Source organism: Pteropus vampyrus, unplaced genomic scaffold, assembly GCF_000151845.1.
Source record: "Pteropus vampyrus isolate Shadow unplaced genomic scaffold, Pvam_2.0 Scaffold226, whole genome shotgun sequence".
Lineage (NCBI taxonomy): Eukaryota > Metazoa > Chordata > Mammalia > Chiroptera > Pteropodidae > Pteropus > Pteropus vampyrus.
This window is the reverse complement of record NW_011889007.1, coordinates 1,036,946-1,051,638: the sequence shown is the minus strand read 5'-3', so window position 1 is coordinate 1,051,638 and position 14,693 is coordinate 1,036,946. Positions and strand designations below refer to the sequence as shown.

Sequence of the window (14,693 nt, the reverse complement as noted above, 5' to 3'; positions counted from 1 at the left end):
CCAGAGGACCGATACGACGGAGGACTGTCTCAGGTCTTGCTTTTGATGGGATGTTCTTTCCTCGGAAGCTGACAGCAAGGTTTGGGTTGAAAGGCCTGGCTTCAGAAGACGGGCGGGTTGGTGGGTGGAGGAATGGATGGGTCGGTCGATGGGAGGATGGGAGGGTTGGGTGGGTGGCTGGATGATAGAAAGTGACATAGAAAAATGTGGGCAAAGACATCCTCTGCTGGAAGCTGGGGTGCCCATCTGCCAGTTCAGGTGTGTTTTGCTTTGGACTTGAGTGTGGTAGAGCTGAGTGAGCCCCAAGGGGACAAAGCTCCCTCAGGCCCCATCGAAGCAGCCCTTTCTACTCTGTGGGCTCTAGCTCATCCAGAGGAGCCAGAAATTCTGTGATCAACATGGAGGCCAGTACCTCGGGGGACCGCTGGCCACGCCAGGACACTCAGCGGTCCCTCCCTTCTAGTTGGTGGCCAGAAGTTCCATTTCCAACATCAAGGCTGTGGCCTCTCCTACCTGTATCTTTCCTATTGGAGAGAGATTCTACAGGCCTTTTGGGACAGTTTCTGATCTGACCTCCTGAAGTAGGAACAGAGCGAAAGAGGGTCTAGAATGGACCTCGTGGTTCCCAGACTCCCACGATGCACTGGAAGGATCACTTGAGTGTGAAAAATACAGCGGGGCTTGCTGCAGGTGCTAAGAATTATCGACGCTTCACAAGCACTTGAAGTTGGTACTGCCGTCAGAATCCCCATCGACATGGAGAAACCGCATCTTAAGAGTTGACCTGCCTATGATGATACAGCTGGTAGGTGCATTTCTGAGACTCCAGCCCAGGTATGTGATGGTGTTGCTTTCGACGGTTCATATTTGTTTGTATTTACCCACATAATCGCCCCTCGTATCACTGCCATCTCTCGCTCCATGGTTCCCTGTGTCATCATTTCCCTTGAGCCCGAAGAATTCTCATTAGCATTTCATTTGCTACAGTAATGAATTCTCTCAGCTGCTACTCTTGCAGAAAAACTTCATCTTTGTAAGGATATTTTTGTTAGGTAGAGCATTCTAGGCTGGCAGGTATTTACTTTCCAAACTTCATTGTCTTTTGGCTTCCATTGTTCCTGTTGAGAAGTCAGCTGTTAAGTCTCATTGTTGCCTCTTTGAGGATAATGTGTCTTTTGTCTCCGGTGCTTTTTGTTTGTTTACAACACAAATTTGTTTTCATAGAGTCCGGGGCTCAGAGGCCTGAAAAATCAGTTTCATGGAGTTAAAATCAAGGTGTTGTGATGCCTGCGTTTTTTCTGGAGGCTGAAAGGGAGATTTTCTTTCCAATTTCCTTGCCTTTCGGAGCTTCCAAAGGCTGCTGCAATCCTTGGCTTGTGGCCCCTTCCAACTTCAGATCTCTATGACCTCTGCTCCTGTTTTTACTTCCTCCTGGTACTTTTAAGAGATTTACTTCCTCCTGGTACTTTTAAGAGATTTTCTTTTTGTCTTTTGGTTAGAAACAGATTCATATGTTTTGGTGACTTCTTTCTTTTATCAATATGGCACCTCTGTCCCTTTTAAATGTTTTCGCCTAGAATTTTTTTTCAAATCTTAAATTTTAGATTTCTATTTTGCTGATGCAGGCGGAAGTGTGAAGGTCCCCAGGGCATGCATGCTGCGAGCAGCGGCCCTCATCCTGCTTCTTTCTCTTCTCTAGCTTATTATTACATGTCCTCTGAGAGCCCTGTGTGCACAAGCAAGACATAGCTCTTTTCACAAACGGTAACACTTTTTTTCTTAATACGTCTTAGAGTTCATTCTGAATTAGTGTATTGAGTAACTGCACCATAACTTACATAACTAGTCCTGCTGGATGACATTTAGACCATTTTCCCTCGTTCACTTCTGTGACTGCCCGTAACTACACATGTGAACGTGTGCAACTGGATGGGTCTATAAGCAGTGGCTCCGGCAATGGAGTTGCCTGTTTTTTCTGCTGGGTTTCTTGGTGTTCGTGTGTTTGTGTTTGTATGCTTGTGTGTCTGTATTTCTATGAGCTCCTTATAGACTATGTAGCTCTTTGCAATGGATTATATTCCCCCAGTTTGCCTTTAATTTTTGTTTATGGCATTTCTCCCATGCTGAGGTCTTAGATTTTTATTGACTCTTTTTTTAATGAAAAATTTTTAATTAAAAATTTTTTCAATCAAAAATTTTCAATTGTAGTTGATATTCAATATTATATATGAATTTTAGGTGCACAGCATAGCGATTAGACATTTATGTAACTTATGAAGTGATCCCCCTGAAAAGTCTAGTACCCACCTGACACTATATGTAGTTATTACAATATTATTGACTATATTCCCTGTGCTGTACTTTATATCCTGTGACTATTTTGCAACTGCCAATTTGTACTTCTTAATCCCTTCACCTTTTTTTACCCATCCTTCCAATTCCCTCCCATCTGGCAACAATCAGTTTGTATCTATGAGTTTGTTTCTGTTGTGTTTGTTCATTCGTTTGTTTGTTTTTTAGATTCTACATATAGGTGAGCCATATGGTCTTTCTCTCTCTGACTTATTTCACTTTGCATAAGACCCTCTAGGTCCATCCATGTTGTCACGAATGGTAAGATTCCATTCTTTTTTATGGCCGAGTAATATTCCATTGGATGTCAGTACCACATCATCTTAATTTTTTGAGGAACCTCCAAACTTTTCCATAGTGGCTGCACCAATTTGCAATCCCACCAACAGTGCACGAGGGTTCCCTTTCTCCACATCCTTGTCAGCACTTGTTATTCCTTGATTTATTGATGCTGGTTATTCAGACAGGTGGGAGGTGATATCTCATTGTGGTTTTAATTTGCATTTCTCCGATGATCATCGATCGAGCCCCTTTTCATTCTGGTCATCTGTATGTCTTCTTTGGAGAAATGCCTGTTCAGGTCATCTGCCCATTTTTAAGTCAGATCGTCTTTTTGGTATTACGTTGTATTTCTTTCTATGTTTTGGATACTAACCCCTTATCAAATGTGTCACTGGTGAACGTCTTACCCCGTTCAGTCAGTTGTCTTTTTGTTTTGTCGATGGTTTCCTTGCTTCGTCGGATGTAGTCCCATTTATTTTTTTCTTTTGTTTTCCTTGCTCTAGGAGACATCTATGTTAAGCTTTTCTTTAAATGGTTTTTGGGGTTTTAGTCCTTGTTTAGAATGATTTAAAAAAAAAGAAAAAGCAGTCCTCATGGTTTCTCCCCGGAATTTAATCATTTCTCCCCTTTTTCTCCCTCCCTCCCTCCATCCCTTCTTTCTTTCTCAGCTTTCACTTTGTTCCATGTGGGGCTTATCTTGCTTTGAGTGAGGGCCACAACCCTATTTCCCCAATAGCAACACAGGCGATCCGTCCCCATTTATTGAATAATCTCTTTCCTCTACGTATTTGAAACACCATCCTTATTGCATCATTCAGTTTCTGCATATATTTGCATTTTTTCCTGGTGTCTCTCTGCGTGTTTAATGATGCCCCATCACTGAGCTATTCATTACTGCTGCTCTATAATTTATTTGCTATCTGGTAGTGCGAGTCCTCCTTCCTTCTTTTTCTTTTTTTCTTTTTCTTTTTAGAATTTTCCCAGATATTCTTGCATGTCTATTTTTCCATATAACCTAATCAGCATAATTTAAGATATTTTTATCTTACTGTTCTGAAGTTCATGTTTACATTCTATTTTTAATTCTAATTTTTGAAAAGATCCTCGCTGGCATTTGCTGGGCTCCTGGAGACTTCCCAGCCATTCTCTCTCCAGATGCTCCCTTTCCTCTTCTCTCCTCCTCCTGGACGTCCTATGATGTTGGCCAGACCCTCCAGGATTCACCTGTCAGGTCTCTAACCAGCTCCCATTATGCATATGTTATACCTTTTGTAATTGTACCGCAGTTCTTGGATATTCTGATTCTATTCATTCATTCATTCATTCATTCATTCATTCATTCATTCCATTCATTCTCTCTCTCTCTCTCTCTCTCTCTCTCTCTCTCTGTCTGTCTCTTTCTTTCTGTCTCTCTCTCTTTTTTCTCTGCTTTCCAGTTTGAGAAGTTTCTACTGACATGCCTCGAAGTGTCCTGATTATTTCCAGCTGTGTCCAGTTTGCTGATGAGACCATCAGTTTCTTATGTTCCAGTGCTCTTGATTTCTAGCGTCTCCTTTTGATTCCTTGAGCTTCCATCTCCCTGCATACTCATCTGTGCTTGCACCTTGTCCAGTAGAGCTCGTAGCATATTAATTATGGTTGTTTCAAGTGCATGACCTGATCATTACAAAATTTCTGCCTTTTGGCATGTGTCGTAAGTTGTTGGAAGCTGGAGCGGCGCGCTGGGTACAAGGAACGGAGGTAAATAGGCCTTCGGGCTTGCGTTCCTCTGGCTAGGAGTTAGGGGTTTCACTGCATGTTGTAGCTGGGGGAGTCATAGGCTAAAATTTCTTCGGGTGTCCTTGTTTTCGCCTCCCCTGCCCTCACAGGTGTCCCCAGAGACTCCTTTTAGAATCAGGTCTGAGCCTCATAGTTCTTTCCATCTGAAATCCTGTTGTTACACGGGAGCCCCACTGACGTGATGGTGACATGCAGATGGAGGGAAGCGTTCTATGCTTGTGGCCTGTTAAGCTTGTGCCCTTGGATCGTGACCTTCACAGGTGCTTTCAGCTTTCTTTTTTTTTTTTTTCCCCCCCATCTTAGCTGAGAGGAAGGATAGACAGGGCTGGGGTTAGGTATTTCCCTTCCCCCAGCTCAGGTAGGGTGAAACTGCCCTGGAGGGCAGGCCTTTGTCAAGGGGAGCAGAATGCAGAGACATTTCACAGCGGTGGCTCCGCCTCCTGGCGGGGCTCCCGGAGGCAGAGCTCGGCCGGCCCCGCCCCCTCCCACCCCACACCAAGGTTGGGTCTTTAGTTTTATCTCCCCATCTCATCCACGCTTGGTCTCCTGCTGTTAGTTAGGCAAAGGCCCTTACCTACCATCAGATGCTGGCTCCAGCGGGCGACCCTGCTCCACAGAAGCTTTGGTTCTCCACATCTGCCTCGCCTGCTGCCTCTGTGACCTCGATTTACTGATAGGTCTAAAAAGAGTCATCGATTCGCAGTTTTTCAGGTCATGAGGACGGAAATGACAGCTTCCAAGCTCTTTTCCACTCAGGCTGCAAACCATCCGGCCAGCTCTCCGCGTTGGTTTCTCAGATGTGCCTTCCTGGTGTTTCTCCAAGGAAACAAGCTCTGTGTCCTTGGGAGTGAGGTCCGTATACAGCCTCCCTCCTGCCGCCAGCCGTCCCGATGCTTCACGGTTCTTGTTTGTGTGCCTGACCCTTGAGGGAGAGTCTCCTTGAGGATGTCCTAGGCTCTTCAGGCCCCATCTGAGCCTTGCTTACAGCCATGCCCCCTGCCTGAGCCAAGGGGCCCACTGTCCACCACGGCCTTGGGGGCTGTTCTCACCTCCTCTCTGGATTGCGTGCAGCGTGTGGTTTAGGTCTCCCAGGTGGTTCTGTCCAGCTCATGTGTGACTCGCTGAACCCAGGTCCCTCAATATACAAACAAGAGCAGGTCTCAGCCCTTCCCTTCCTCGGGCGCGGGGTTGGGTCCTCAACCCTCAAGTTGCAGACTGGTTCTGGTCTGTGGCCTGTTGGGAACCGGGCCATACAGCAGGTGGTGAGTGGCAGGCCAGCGAGCGAAGCTCTATCTGCATTCGCAGCCGCTCCCCAGCGCCAACATCACCGCCTCAGCCCCGCCTCAGATCGTCAGGCATTAGATTCTCATAGAAGCACCGGTCCCTGGTGCCACAAAGGTTGGGGACCGCTGCCTGGGTGCACCTCAGGGTGACTGTGGACAGCCGTCTCTCGAGAGGATTCCAAGCCTGTGCACCCACAGCCTCTCACTTAAAGAATGTGCATATTTCTCGGAGGAAAAGCAGCTCACGAATTTCACCCGTCACTTGGCGTCTCTCCCAGAGCCCTCAGCGTGGAGCTCGGCACCCACCCGCACTGTTGACACCATGGGGCCCCTCCTGGGCACTGTGGGGTATTGGGTAGCACCCACCACCCAGTCGTGACAGCCCCAGATGTCTCCAGACATCGCCAGTGTCCCGTGGGGGGCAGTTACCCCAGATAAGAACCACTGCTTTAGTGAAACCATTTTATTGATCTTTCACATTTAAATTTAAAATGCTTCCTAGGCCTCTCACTGGGAGCCATTTCCCTCCTCTAGAAAGCAGCTCCTGGGTAGGTGTCAAAGAGGACAGGCGAGGACAGGGGGCTGCGGCGCGCCCCGAGGAGGGAGCCCACGGGCTCTTCCCAGCTGCTAGTAGTTGTCGTCCTTGTAAAAACTCTCAATTTCGGCCTGGTATATCTTGGCCACTATGGCCCTCTTCAGCTTCGTGGTCGCCCCTGCGACAGAGTCGACAAGCTAGGGCCTTCTCTCTCCCCTGCCAGGAGTCCCCAGCAGCGCTGACCGGACGCGGCGTCGGTGGCCGGGTTTGTTCAGAGACGCAGAGGGGTAAGTGGTGCCGGCGCAGGAGGCCCTGACTCAGGAGCCCGGAAAAGGGGTGCAGTGGGCCCGTCCCCAAGTGCCCTGTGAACGTCCGTGCCACACACGGACCGCGGCCGCGCCCGCGCGGGAGGCTCGTCAGAGGAGGGGCTGGTTACAGACGCGGACGCCAGGGAGCCCAGCCCCCCGTGGGAGCCCGACCCGGTCTCTGGGGCCAGGACCGCTTCCCCAGCCGCGCGCGCTCACCCAGCTCCCCGCCAGCCACGGAGAAGTCCGTCTCCAGGATGGCCCACTTCGCGATCCTGGCACTGTCCGAGGCGGCCTCTGCGTTGGCAGCGACGATCCCCTGCCCGATGAACTCCATGACCACTGGGTCTCCATCGTCAATGATGTCTGACAGCCTGGTGGACGGGCTTCTGAGCTGCCGGCAGAAGGCGATGGCCTCGCTGGTCAGCATGTCCCGAGGCTGTCCTGTGTCCGTGTTGACCTGACACTGTCATTTAGGGATGAGGGGTCAGGCAGCCCTTGAACTGCCGCCACACCCGCTAGTGGCCCCCAAGCCCAGCTCCCCATACTGGGGATTTGTCCTTGAGGCTCACACGTCACTGTCACCTCGACCCTGGGAGGTTAGGGTCCCCATCCCCACTGTCCAGAGGAAAAAACAAGGGCTCGGCTAGGAAGGACTTGCTCAGTGCTGCCTGGCCTCCTAGGGGTCAGAAGGGCCAGACTCGGGGCCATCTGCTGTCTCTCTGGGGTCACCAGGAGCCCCCCACAATAGGGAATGACTAGAATCCTGGGCTTGGTGCCCTGGGAGCTGGCACTGAGTGACTATTGCTCCTCTCCCAGACTCAGTTTCCCCATCTTGAAACAAGGATGGCAGCCCCCATCCAGCCGGCATCCCAGATTGCCACGTGGCTCAAGGATAGCCCCACGGTACCTTCAGCGTGAGCAGGGCACACAGATACGGGGCGTCCTGGCCCACCAGCACGGCGTAGTGGACGATGGGGACATACTTCTTCACCCGCTCCTCGATGGGGTTCGGGTTGATCTTCTCGCCTGAACTGAGGGTGATGACATCTGCATGTGGAACAGGGAGCTGTGTCGCATCTCCGAAAAGCTGTCCCATCGGCTCTCGTGGCAGCCTCGGGCGGGCCCTCGGATACCGTCCCAAGGCAGAACGAGGGGGCGCCTGGAGCCCTCAGCTGCCCCTCGCTGCCCGGAGACACCCGATGCAGCCCAGGCAAAGGGCACCCCTTCCTCTGAGCTGGACCTCAGCCCTCCGTCCCCGCGCGGTGCCCAAGCTGCACGATGCCCGCGGCAGCCGTGGGGGCCCGAGGCAGAGAGCAGCTCGAGGCCCAGCCCCGCTCACCCCTGACGCTGCCCACGACGTAGAGGAACTCCTCAGTGTCCAGGAAGCCCAGGTCCCCCGTGTGCATCCAGCCGTGGTAGTCCATCTTCTCCCGGGTGGTGGTCTCGTCGTTGAGGTACCCCATGAAGATGTTCCGGCCCCAGATGTGGATGTCCCCACTGTCCTGTTTCTGCACCCTGGTGTAGGTGCCAGGGAGAGGCTTCCCACAGCTGGGGACAGTGGACAGGGAGGGGCACTGGCCACTCGGCTGGACGACAGCCCCACTGCGGGGGGGGACACCCCGCTCACCACCTCTCTGTCCCCACCACACAAGCGTTCAGATCTGTGTCTTCCCTTTCAGCTCCTAGGATCCCCTGCACCCAAAGTAGGGGGCAGATGGAGAAGGAAGCAGGGTGCGGATCCCCTGGGAGAGGGAGCCTGGCAACCTCAACTCAGAGCCAGGCTCGGGCACATGGACGCAGCACACTCAGCCCCCCTGGCCACCAGGAGGCCACAGACAAGCACAGGGACAAGGCGAGCCACAGATAAACTCAAGACACTTTTTGGGCAGAACCCATTGCTGCCGAAGGCATCTGGACAAGAAAGAGAGAATGAACATGCCTCAGGCAAGAGCGGGGGCCCTGCTTCTCGCCTGGAAACAGGGGGCCGGGCCTCGGCCTTCGGAGCTTCGGGTTCCTAGAAGGGCTCCCCAAGTCTGGAGACTCAGGGCGGGACTTCGGAGCTGGTCCCGCCATCACCCAGGACACACCCCACATGGGCTGGATTGAGTCACCCCAAATTTCCAGGTTGAAGTCCTAACCCTTAATGGGATGGTGTTTGGAAGTGGGTAGGTTCCGATGAAGTTCCTCAGGATGGTGTTGGTGCCCTTGAAGAGACACCAGAGAGCTCGCTCTATTTCGTTGCCATGTGAGGGCACAGGGGGGAGCCGGCCACCTCCGAGCCGGGAAGGAGGCCTTCACCCAGAACCGAGCGACGGCGCCTGGGTCTTGGACCTCCAGCCCCTGGGACTGGGAGGTGAATTTCCGTGGTTCAGGCCCGTTCTGTGACGGCAGCCTGAGCTGAGCACCGCCCTCGGAGGGCAGGGACCAGGCCTGCCTAGAAGCGCACCCTCCAGCACAGCACAAACTCCACGTTCAAACTCAGATGCTCCCTGAACGAATGAGTGAACAGCCCAACAAATGGATGGAGAACTGTTCGAGAGGCTTCCTTATGCTCCTGTTCTGCCGGCTGAGTTCCCTTCGGCTAACCCCACGTACCCTCGATCGGTCTGTTCCAGGAGCACCGATCACACAGCAGGGAGTTTTGACCTTGGCTCCCTGCCGTGACCCCAGACAGCAATCACTCAACACCGACCAAAACGAGAACAGGCTCCCCAGCAGGCATTGTTGGTCTGCGGAGTGGAAACTGGATGCCAGGGCCCAGTGTGGCTGTAACTGTGGCCAGGTCACCTCTCCTTCCTTCAGCCCCCTTGCCTGCCCCTTTTCCGCCCCACCTGTCCACATTTGGGGATCAAGGAGACCCCGTGAGTGAGAAAGTGCTTTGTCGTTGGCTCCTCATCCTGTCCTGCTGAAAGGTGCTTCCACCTCCCCGAAGCTGAGTCACTTGGGACGGCCACCCAGACTCTCCTTGGCCAAACTCCGCTCGGGCTCCTCCGAGCCGTCTTCTCAGTGAGGCCTCGGCCTTGGGCTAGGACCGCAGACTGTCAGTGCAAATGCTCTCGTCCCTAGCCACTGCCACCACCTCCCTGCCACCCGCCGCCCCCCAGAGAGCGCAGTACTGCCGGGAGGACTTGCTCTGTGTTCCAGCCCGAACCTGGGGTGCGCAGACACCCCGAGGCCCCAAGGGCAGTTATCTAAGAAAGTGTACAATGATAAACCTTTCCCTGCTCTCTGAGATGCAAAGCTACCACCCAGAACTGTCTCCTTGGGGGCCTGGGAGCTGTCACTCTGAAATGCCGAGGTCCGTGAAGGTCGCCGGCCCCTCCTTGGTCGCTGTGGGAGGAGGGGCCCACAGCAGCGGGCCTCACCCCGACCTGTGGCAGCCCCTCGTCGCAGGTGCAGCGCCCGCCTGCAAACCCGCACGGCCGAGTTACCTGAAGGAACCCGTCCCGGATTCTGCGCGTCCCCACCCCGTGGACTGCTGGAGCCCCCACTCCTCCCATGCCCTCGCCCGCCCGGGTCTCCTCTGCCGGATGGAAGCCAAGTTCAGCTCGTGCTGGACCCCTCTCCCCGACGCAGTCGCCTTATGGATAAGATCTGTCCCCGTCACTCTACGAGGCCGGGGGAGAAAGCACATCAAAGGGCTGTGACTTGCTCCGGGTCTCCTGTCCCGTGCTGTTCCCCCAACACAGGCCAAATCCTCCGGGAAGCCGCTTGGGGCCCTGAACCCAACCAGTGGCCATGTAGTAGCCCCCAGGATGCCCCGGGGAGGCCTTGCTGGCCCAGCACCTCTCCTGCCCTGAGCTAGGCCAACCCACACGCCTGTCAGGTGTGGTGGACAGAGCATGATGGGGGTGTCAGGTCCAGGACAAGACTCCTGGGTAAATCTGAATTACAAATTTTTTTTTTTTTTTAGTATAAGTATGTCCCAAGTACTACAAAGGATATATTTATACTAAGAAAAAACTGTCGTTTATCTGAAGTCCAAACTTCACCGGGAGTCTCATGTTTTTATTTGCTAAATCCGGCACCCCTAGGCCCAGAGGAGAGTGTGGCTTCTGCCTTCTTTCTCTTGGTGCTCTCATTTGAGAGAAGCCAGCTGCCATGCTGGACGGGCCCATGGCTAGGGACGAAAGCTTCCTGCTGACAGCAGCGAGGAACTCCGCCAGCGGTCACCCCGGAGGCCCCTCGGCTGCAGCCAGGCCCGGCAACAGCTTCCCTCCAGCCTCCCGAGAGACGGGCCGCCCAGCCCCAAACGCCCCGAAATTCCCAGCCCGCCTAGGTCCTGAGGCGAGGTGACGTGTGTTGTCCTAAGCCGCTCAATTTGGGGGGTGATTTTTATACAGCAATGGAAGGGCTCTCTCCTGAGATGCCAGGACATCAAAAATAATCGACAATAAGTGAACAGAATGGCTGGCAAACTAAACAAACCGGAGGGCCTCAGGTCCCCCCACAGGCGGGTTCGCCTGCTGCCCGCCTTTGCCTTTGGTGGACACCCCGACGTGGGGACCGTGACCACATGCACGCTGCACGCCTGAGGGGTGTGGGGCTCGAGGCCGGCCCTGGCTGGCCCTTGCTGTCCGTCCCTCCACCGGGACCCACCTGAGCAGCCTGAAGTCCTGCTGGCGGGAGAGCGTGTGGATGCCCGAGCTCTCGGACAGGCCGTACAGCTCGAAGACGGGCATGTCGAGGCTGAGGAAGTAATCCCGGGTGGCCTGCGGGAGCCCCAGCCCCATGTTGAAGAGCTGCAGGCAGCGGTGCAGGCCCAGGAACCTCCGGGCGTGGTTGAAGGCCAGCTTCCTGGCCAGCCTGAAGCACAGCGGCTGGTAGATCTGCCTTGAGGGGCAGACACAGCAGCAGAGCGGGGCCTCGGGACGCCCCGCCTCGGCCCCACAGGGACCCCCCAGGCAGCCGCGCGCCCGCCTCACCCAAGCATCCGCCTCCTGTTGGTCTCGAGCCCCAGCCCCATGGCCCACTTGTTGACCGTCCTCCGGAACGGGGTGCAGGCCAGCTGGCTGGTCTTCAGGTTGTCCAACAGTCTCTCCCAGATCCAGGGGACGCCATAGAACGTGGTGGGTTTCACCTCCCGCAGCGTGTCCACCAGGGACCCCTGCGCCACACGGCACGGTGGGGGTTTCACCAGCCCCTCCGCGCCTGCCCGGCCTCTCAGCCCCCAACTGAGCAGAGCTGCCCACGGCCGGTCCCCACCGGTGGCTGTGGCCACCTGCTCTGGGGACTCTCTGAGTCGGGGGTGGACGGGCAACGGAAGACGCAGGGACAGATGCAGAGATGGAGAGAGAGGGAGAGGGAGAGAGAAAGGTGAGGAGGAGAGAGAATAGGAGAAAGTGGGGGTGACAGGGACAAACGCTGGTTTTGTCACACTACCAAGTCTTCTCAGTTACCAAAACATTCTGTGGCAGGCAAAGCAAACCCCCGCGGCGCCCCGGCCTGCTGTTGGGCTGCGACAAGGCCAACCCACTGCAGCCCGAGGGCCGAGGTGGCTTTTGCATTTTTAAATGGCTTTAAAGAACTCCAAGAAGAAGAGTATCTATCTCATGATACATGAAAATGATACGAAATTCAAATTTTCGTGTCCATTAAGTTTTGTTTTGTTTTTTTCAACAAGAAATCTGCAGAAATTTGTTCTCTCCCTAAGTGAGTACCTACAAGTTGGCTCCGGTTTCGCCTCTTGGCTAAGGAAGCCTGAATCTCTGCCTGGTCCCTCACAGGAGATGCTTTCAGCCCCAGAGCTGGGGGGCGTCATGGTCTGGGCTACGATGTCAGCGTTCATCGCTTTTCCCTATTTCCTGACTTGATGGGAAATGTGTGATTTTCTTGCATTCAGACGGTGAACATAACCACGATGGATGCTCCATGATGTGTGTCAGTGACCTTGGGTCCTATTTTTTTAAATCGTGGTAAAATCCACATAACACTTGCCACCTTAACCACTTTTAAGGGCGTGGCTCAGCGACATTGAGCACACGCACAGTGCTGTGCCACCGCCCCCACCATCCGTCTCCAGAACTTTCTCCTCTTCCCTAACTAGAACTCTGTCCCCATGAAACACTCACTCCCCTCCCCTCCCCCAGCCCCTGGCCCCACCATCGACTTCCTGTCTCTATGGATCTGACTCCTCTGGGGACCTCCTGTGGGTGGAATCACACAGTATCTGTCCTTTTGTTTCTGGCAGATTTCACTGAGCATCGTGTCCTCGGGGCTCATCTATGTTGTGGCAGGTGTCAGAATCTCCACTTTATGGCTGAATAATATTCCATCGTACGGATGGATCACGTTATATTTGTCCATTCATCGGTCGTTGGACACCTGGCTTGTTTCCACTCGCGTGCTTTTGATGCTAAATTAAACTTCTTGCGCTGTCAGTTTCTGTCCCCAAGTAGGGGTGGGCGTATGCCTCCCATTCCCCATGACACTAGCTCACCCCTTTTGCCTCACAGATGGGGAAACCAAGGCCCAGAGAGGAGAAGACCCAGGTCATAAAGCTAGTTGGGGAGAGCGAGGCAAAGATTCCGGTTATGGGCCAAGCCCCTCAGGGCGACCACCCATCAGCTACCCTCCAAGCTCTCCCGCAGCCCACCCAGGCAGCCGAGGAGCCCCACTCACCCTCAGAGCGCCTGGCTGAGCAAAGTAGAGTGCTCCGGCCACCGAGATGGTGACCCACATGTCGAAGATCTGGGCCCCCATGTAGCTGAGAGGGAGATAGCTCACCAGGACCTCCTGCTCCTCAGGGGGGTGCTTGTAAGACAGGCTCTGGGCTGTGGCCCACGTGGTCCAGGTAATCTGAAAGGCACCTCAGCTGTCACCTGCAGGCCGTTTGGTTCTCAGCCCCCAGGAGCTCACCGTGGTCCAGATGACACCCAGAGCACCTTCCCGTGGCCCGCCCAGCCTCTCCGGGTGGGCCACTCACATTGTCATGGCTGAGCATGATGGCTTTGGGGGGCCCTGTGGCCACCGGCCTGTAGATCAAGGCACAGCACTGGTTGGGCTTTTGGGAATCGATGACCCGGTTCAGCGCGTCGTCGGAGATGCTGTCCGCCAGCTCCAGGAACGCTCTCCACTGCGGGAGGGGGAGCCGGAGCAGGGGCTGGGCTGGCGGGGGTGGGCGGGGCCCGGGGCCCTCCAGCGGAGACTTCAACCCCAGGGGCAGGGCGAGGCTCCCCACCCCACCCTGTCCTCCGGCAAGGACCTACGGAATACAGGTTCTGCAACTGGGTCTGGATCTTCTCCTTGTACTGGACCATGGCCTTGAGGTGCTTCAAGCAGCCCTGGATCTGCCAGACACCAGGCGCTCAGCGGGCGGGCGGGCGCACAAAGCGGCAGCAGCAGGCCGGAGCCCCTCCCTGTTTACTGAGCACTTCCCTCGGAGGTGGCGAGGGCGAATGAAACCCCAGCTTTCCTTGTATTGTGGCAAAATATACATGAACGTACCATTTAAAACATTTTAAAGTGGACAGCGCTGTGGCATTTTGTACATGCATCATGTTGCGCAACCTTTACTTCTAATTCTAGAACATTCCATCACCTCAAAAGGAGCCCCATCTCCATGAGCAGCCACGCCCCCCACCCCACCCGCTCCCACCGCACCCTTTACTCCATCCCTGGCCCCTGGCAACTGCTAATCTGCTTTGTGTCTCTTTGGACTTGCCCGTTCTGGATGCTTCACATAATTGGAATCACAGGAAATATGGCCTTTTGTGTCTGGTCTTTTCGCTCAGTAGCATGTTTTTGAGGCTTGCACACATCGTAGCGTGTGTCAGAACGTCTCTCCTTTTCACGGTTGAATAATATTCCATCGTGTGGATGGACCACATTGCACTCATCATCATCCGTCGATGGCCACTTGGGTTGTTTCCGCCTCTGTCTACTGTGAATACGGCTGTGAACGTGAGTGAGCACGTGTCTTGGAGACCCTGCTACCGTTCCCTGGGGCCTGCACCCAGCGCGGGATGGCTGCACCGTGCGGTGATTCTGTGTTTAAGCGTTGAGGCGCCTCTGTGCCGTTTTCTGTGGGGATGCATCACCTCGTTCCCACCAGGGGAGCACACGTCTGGGTCTGTTGAGGAGTTGTTTACATGCAGTCAAGGTCACCTTTTTAGGTGTACAGTTTTATGACTCTTGACAAGCCCTTAGTGGTGC

General features: G+C 54.3%; 1 protein-coding gene across 3 annotated transcripts; it reads left to right on the top strand.

Moving 5' to 3' along the window:
* Window positions 1–320: 320 nt before the first annotated feature.
* Window positions 321–14,428, top strand: LOC105301073. Of its 3 annotated transcripts, XM_023538587.1 has the most exons (4): window positions 321–834; window positions 5,117–5,265; window positions 6,455–6,518; window positions 7,356–14,428. In XM_023538587.1, exon 4 carries the CDS (start codon window positions 7,511–7,513, stop codon window positions 8,555–8,557), a length of 1,047 nt encoding a protein of 348 aa, XP_023394355.1. In that variant the 5' UTR covers window positions 321–834; window positions 5,117–5,265; window positions 6,455–6,518; window positions 7,356–7,510; the 3' UTR covers window positions 8,558–14,428. The 3 variants fall into 3 exon arrangements, with proteins under 3 accessions (XP_023394355.1, XP_023394357.1, XP_023394356.1); XM_023538589.1 differs by lacking the exon at window positions 5,117–5,265; XM_023538588.1 differs by lacking the exon at window positions 321–834 and having other exon boundaries at window positions 2,680–5,265.
* The last annotated feature ends 265 nt before the right edge of the window (window positions 14,429–14,693 follow it).

What these genes read in the sequence shown, in the direction of transcription:
- LOC105301073 (XM_023538589.1), top strand. Translation starts at nt 7,511, where the DNA reads ATGGGGACATACTTCTTCACCCGCTCCTCGATGGGGTTCGGGTTGATC.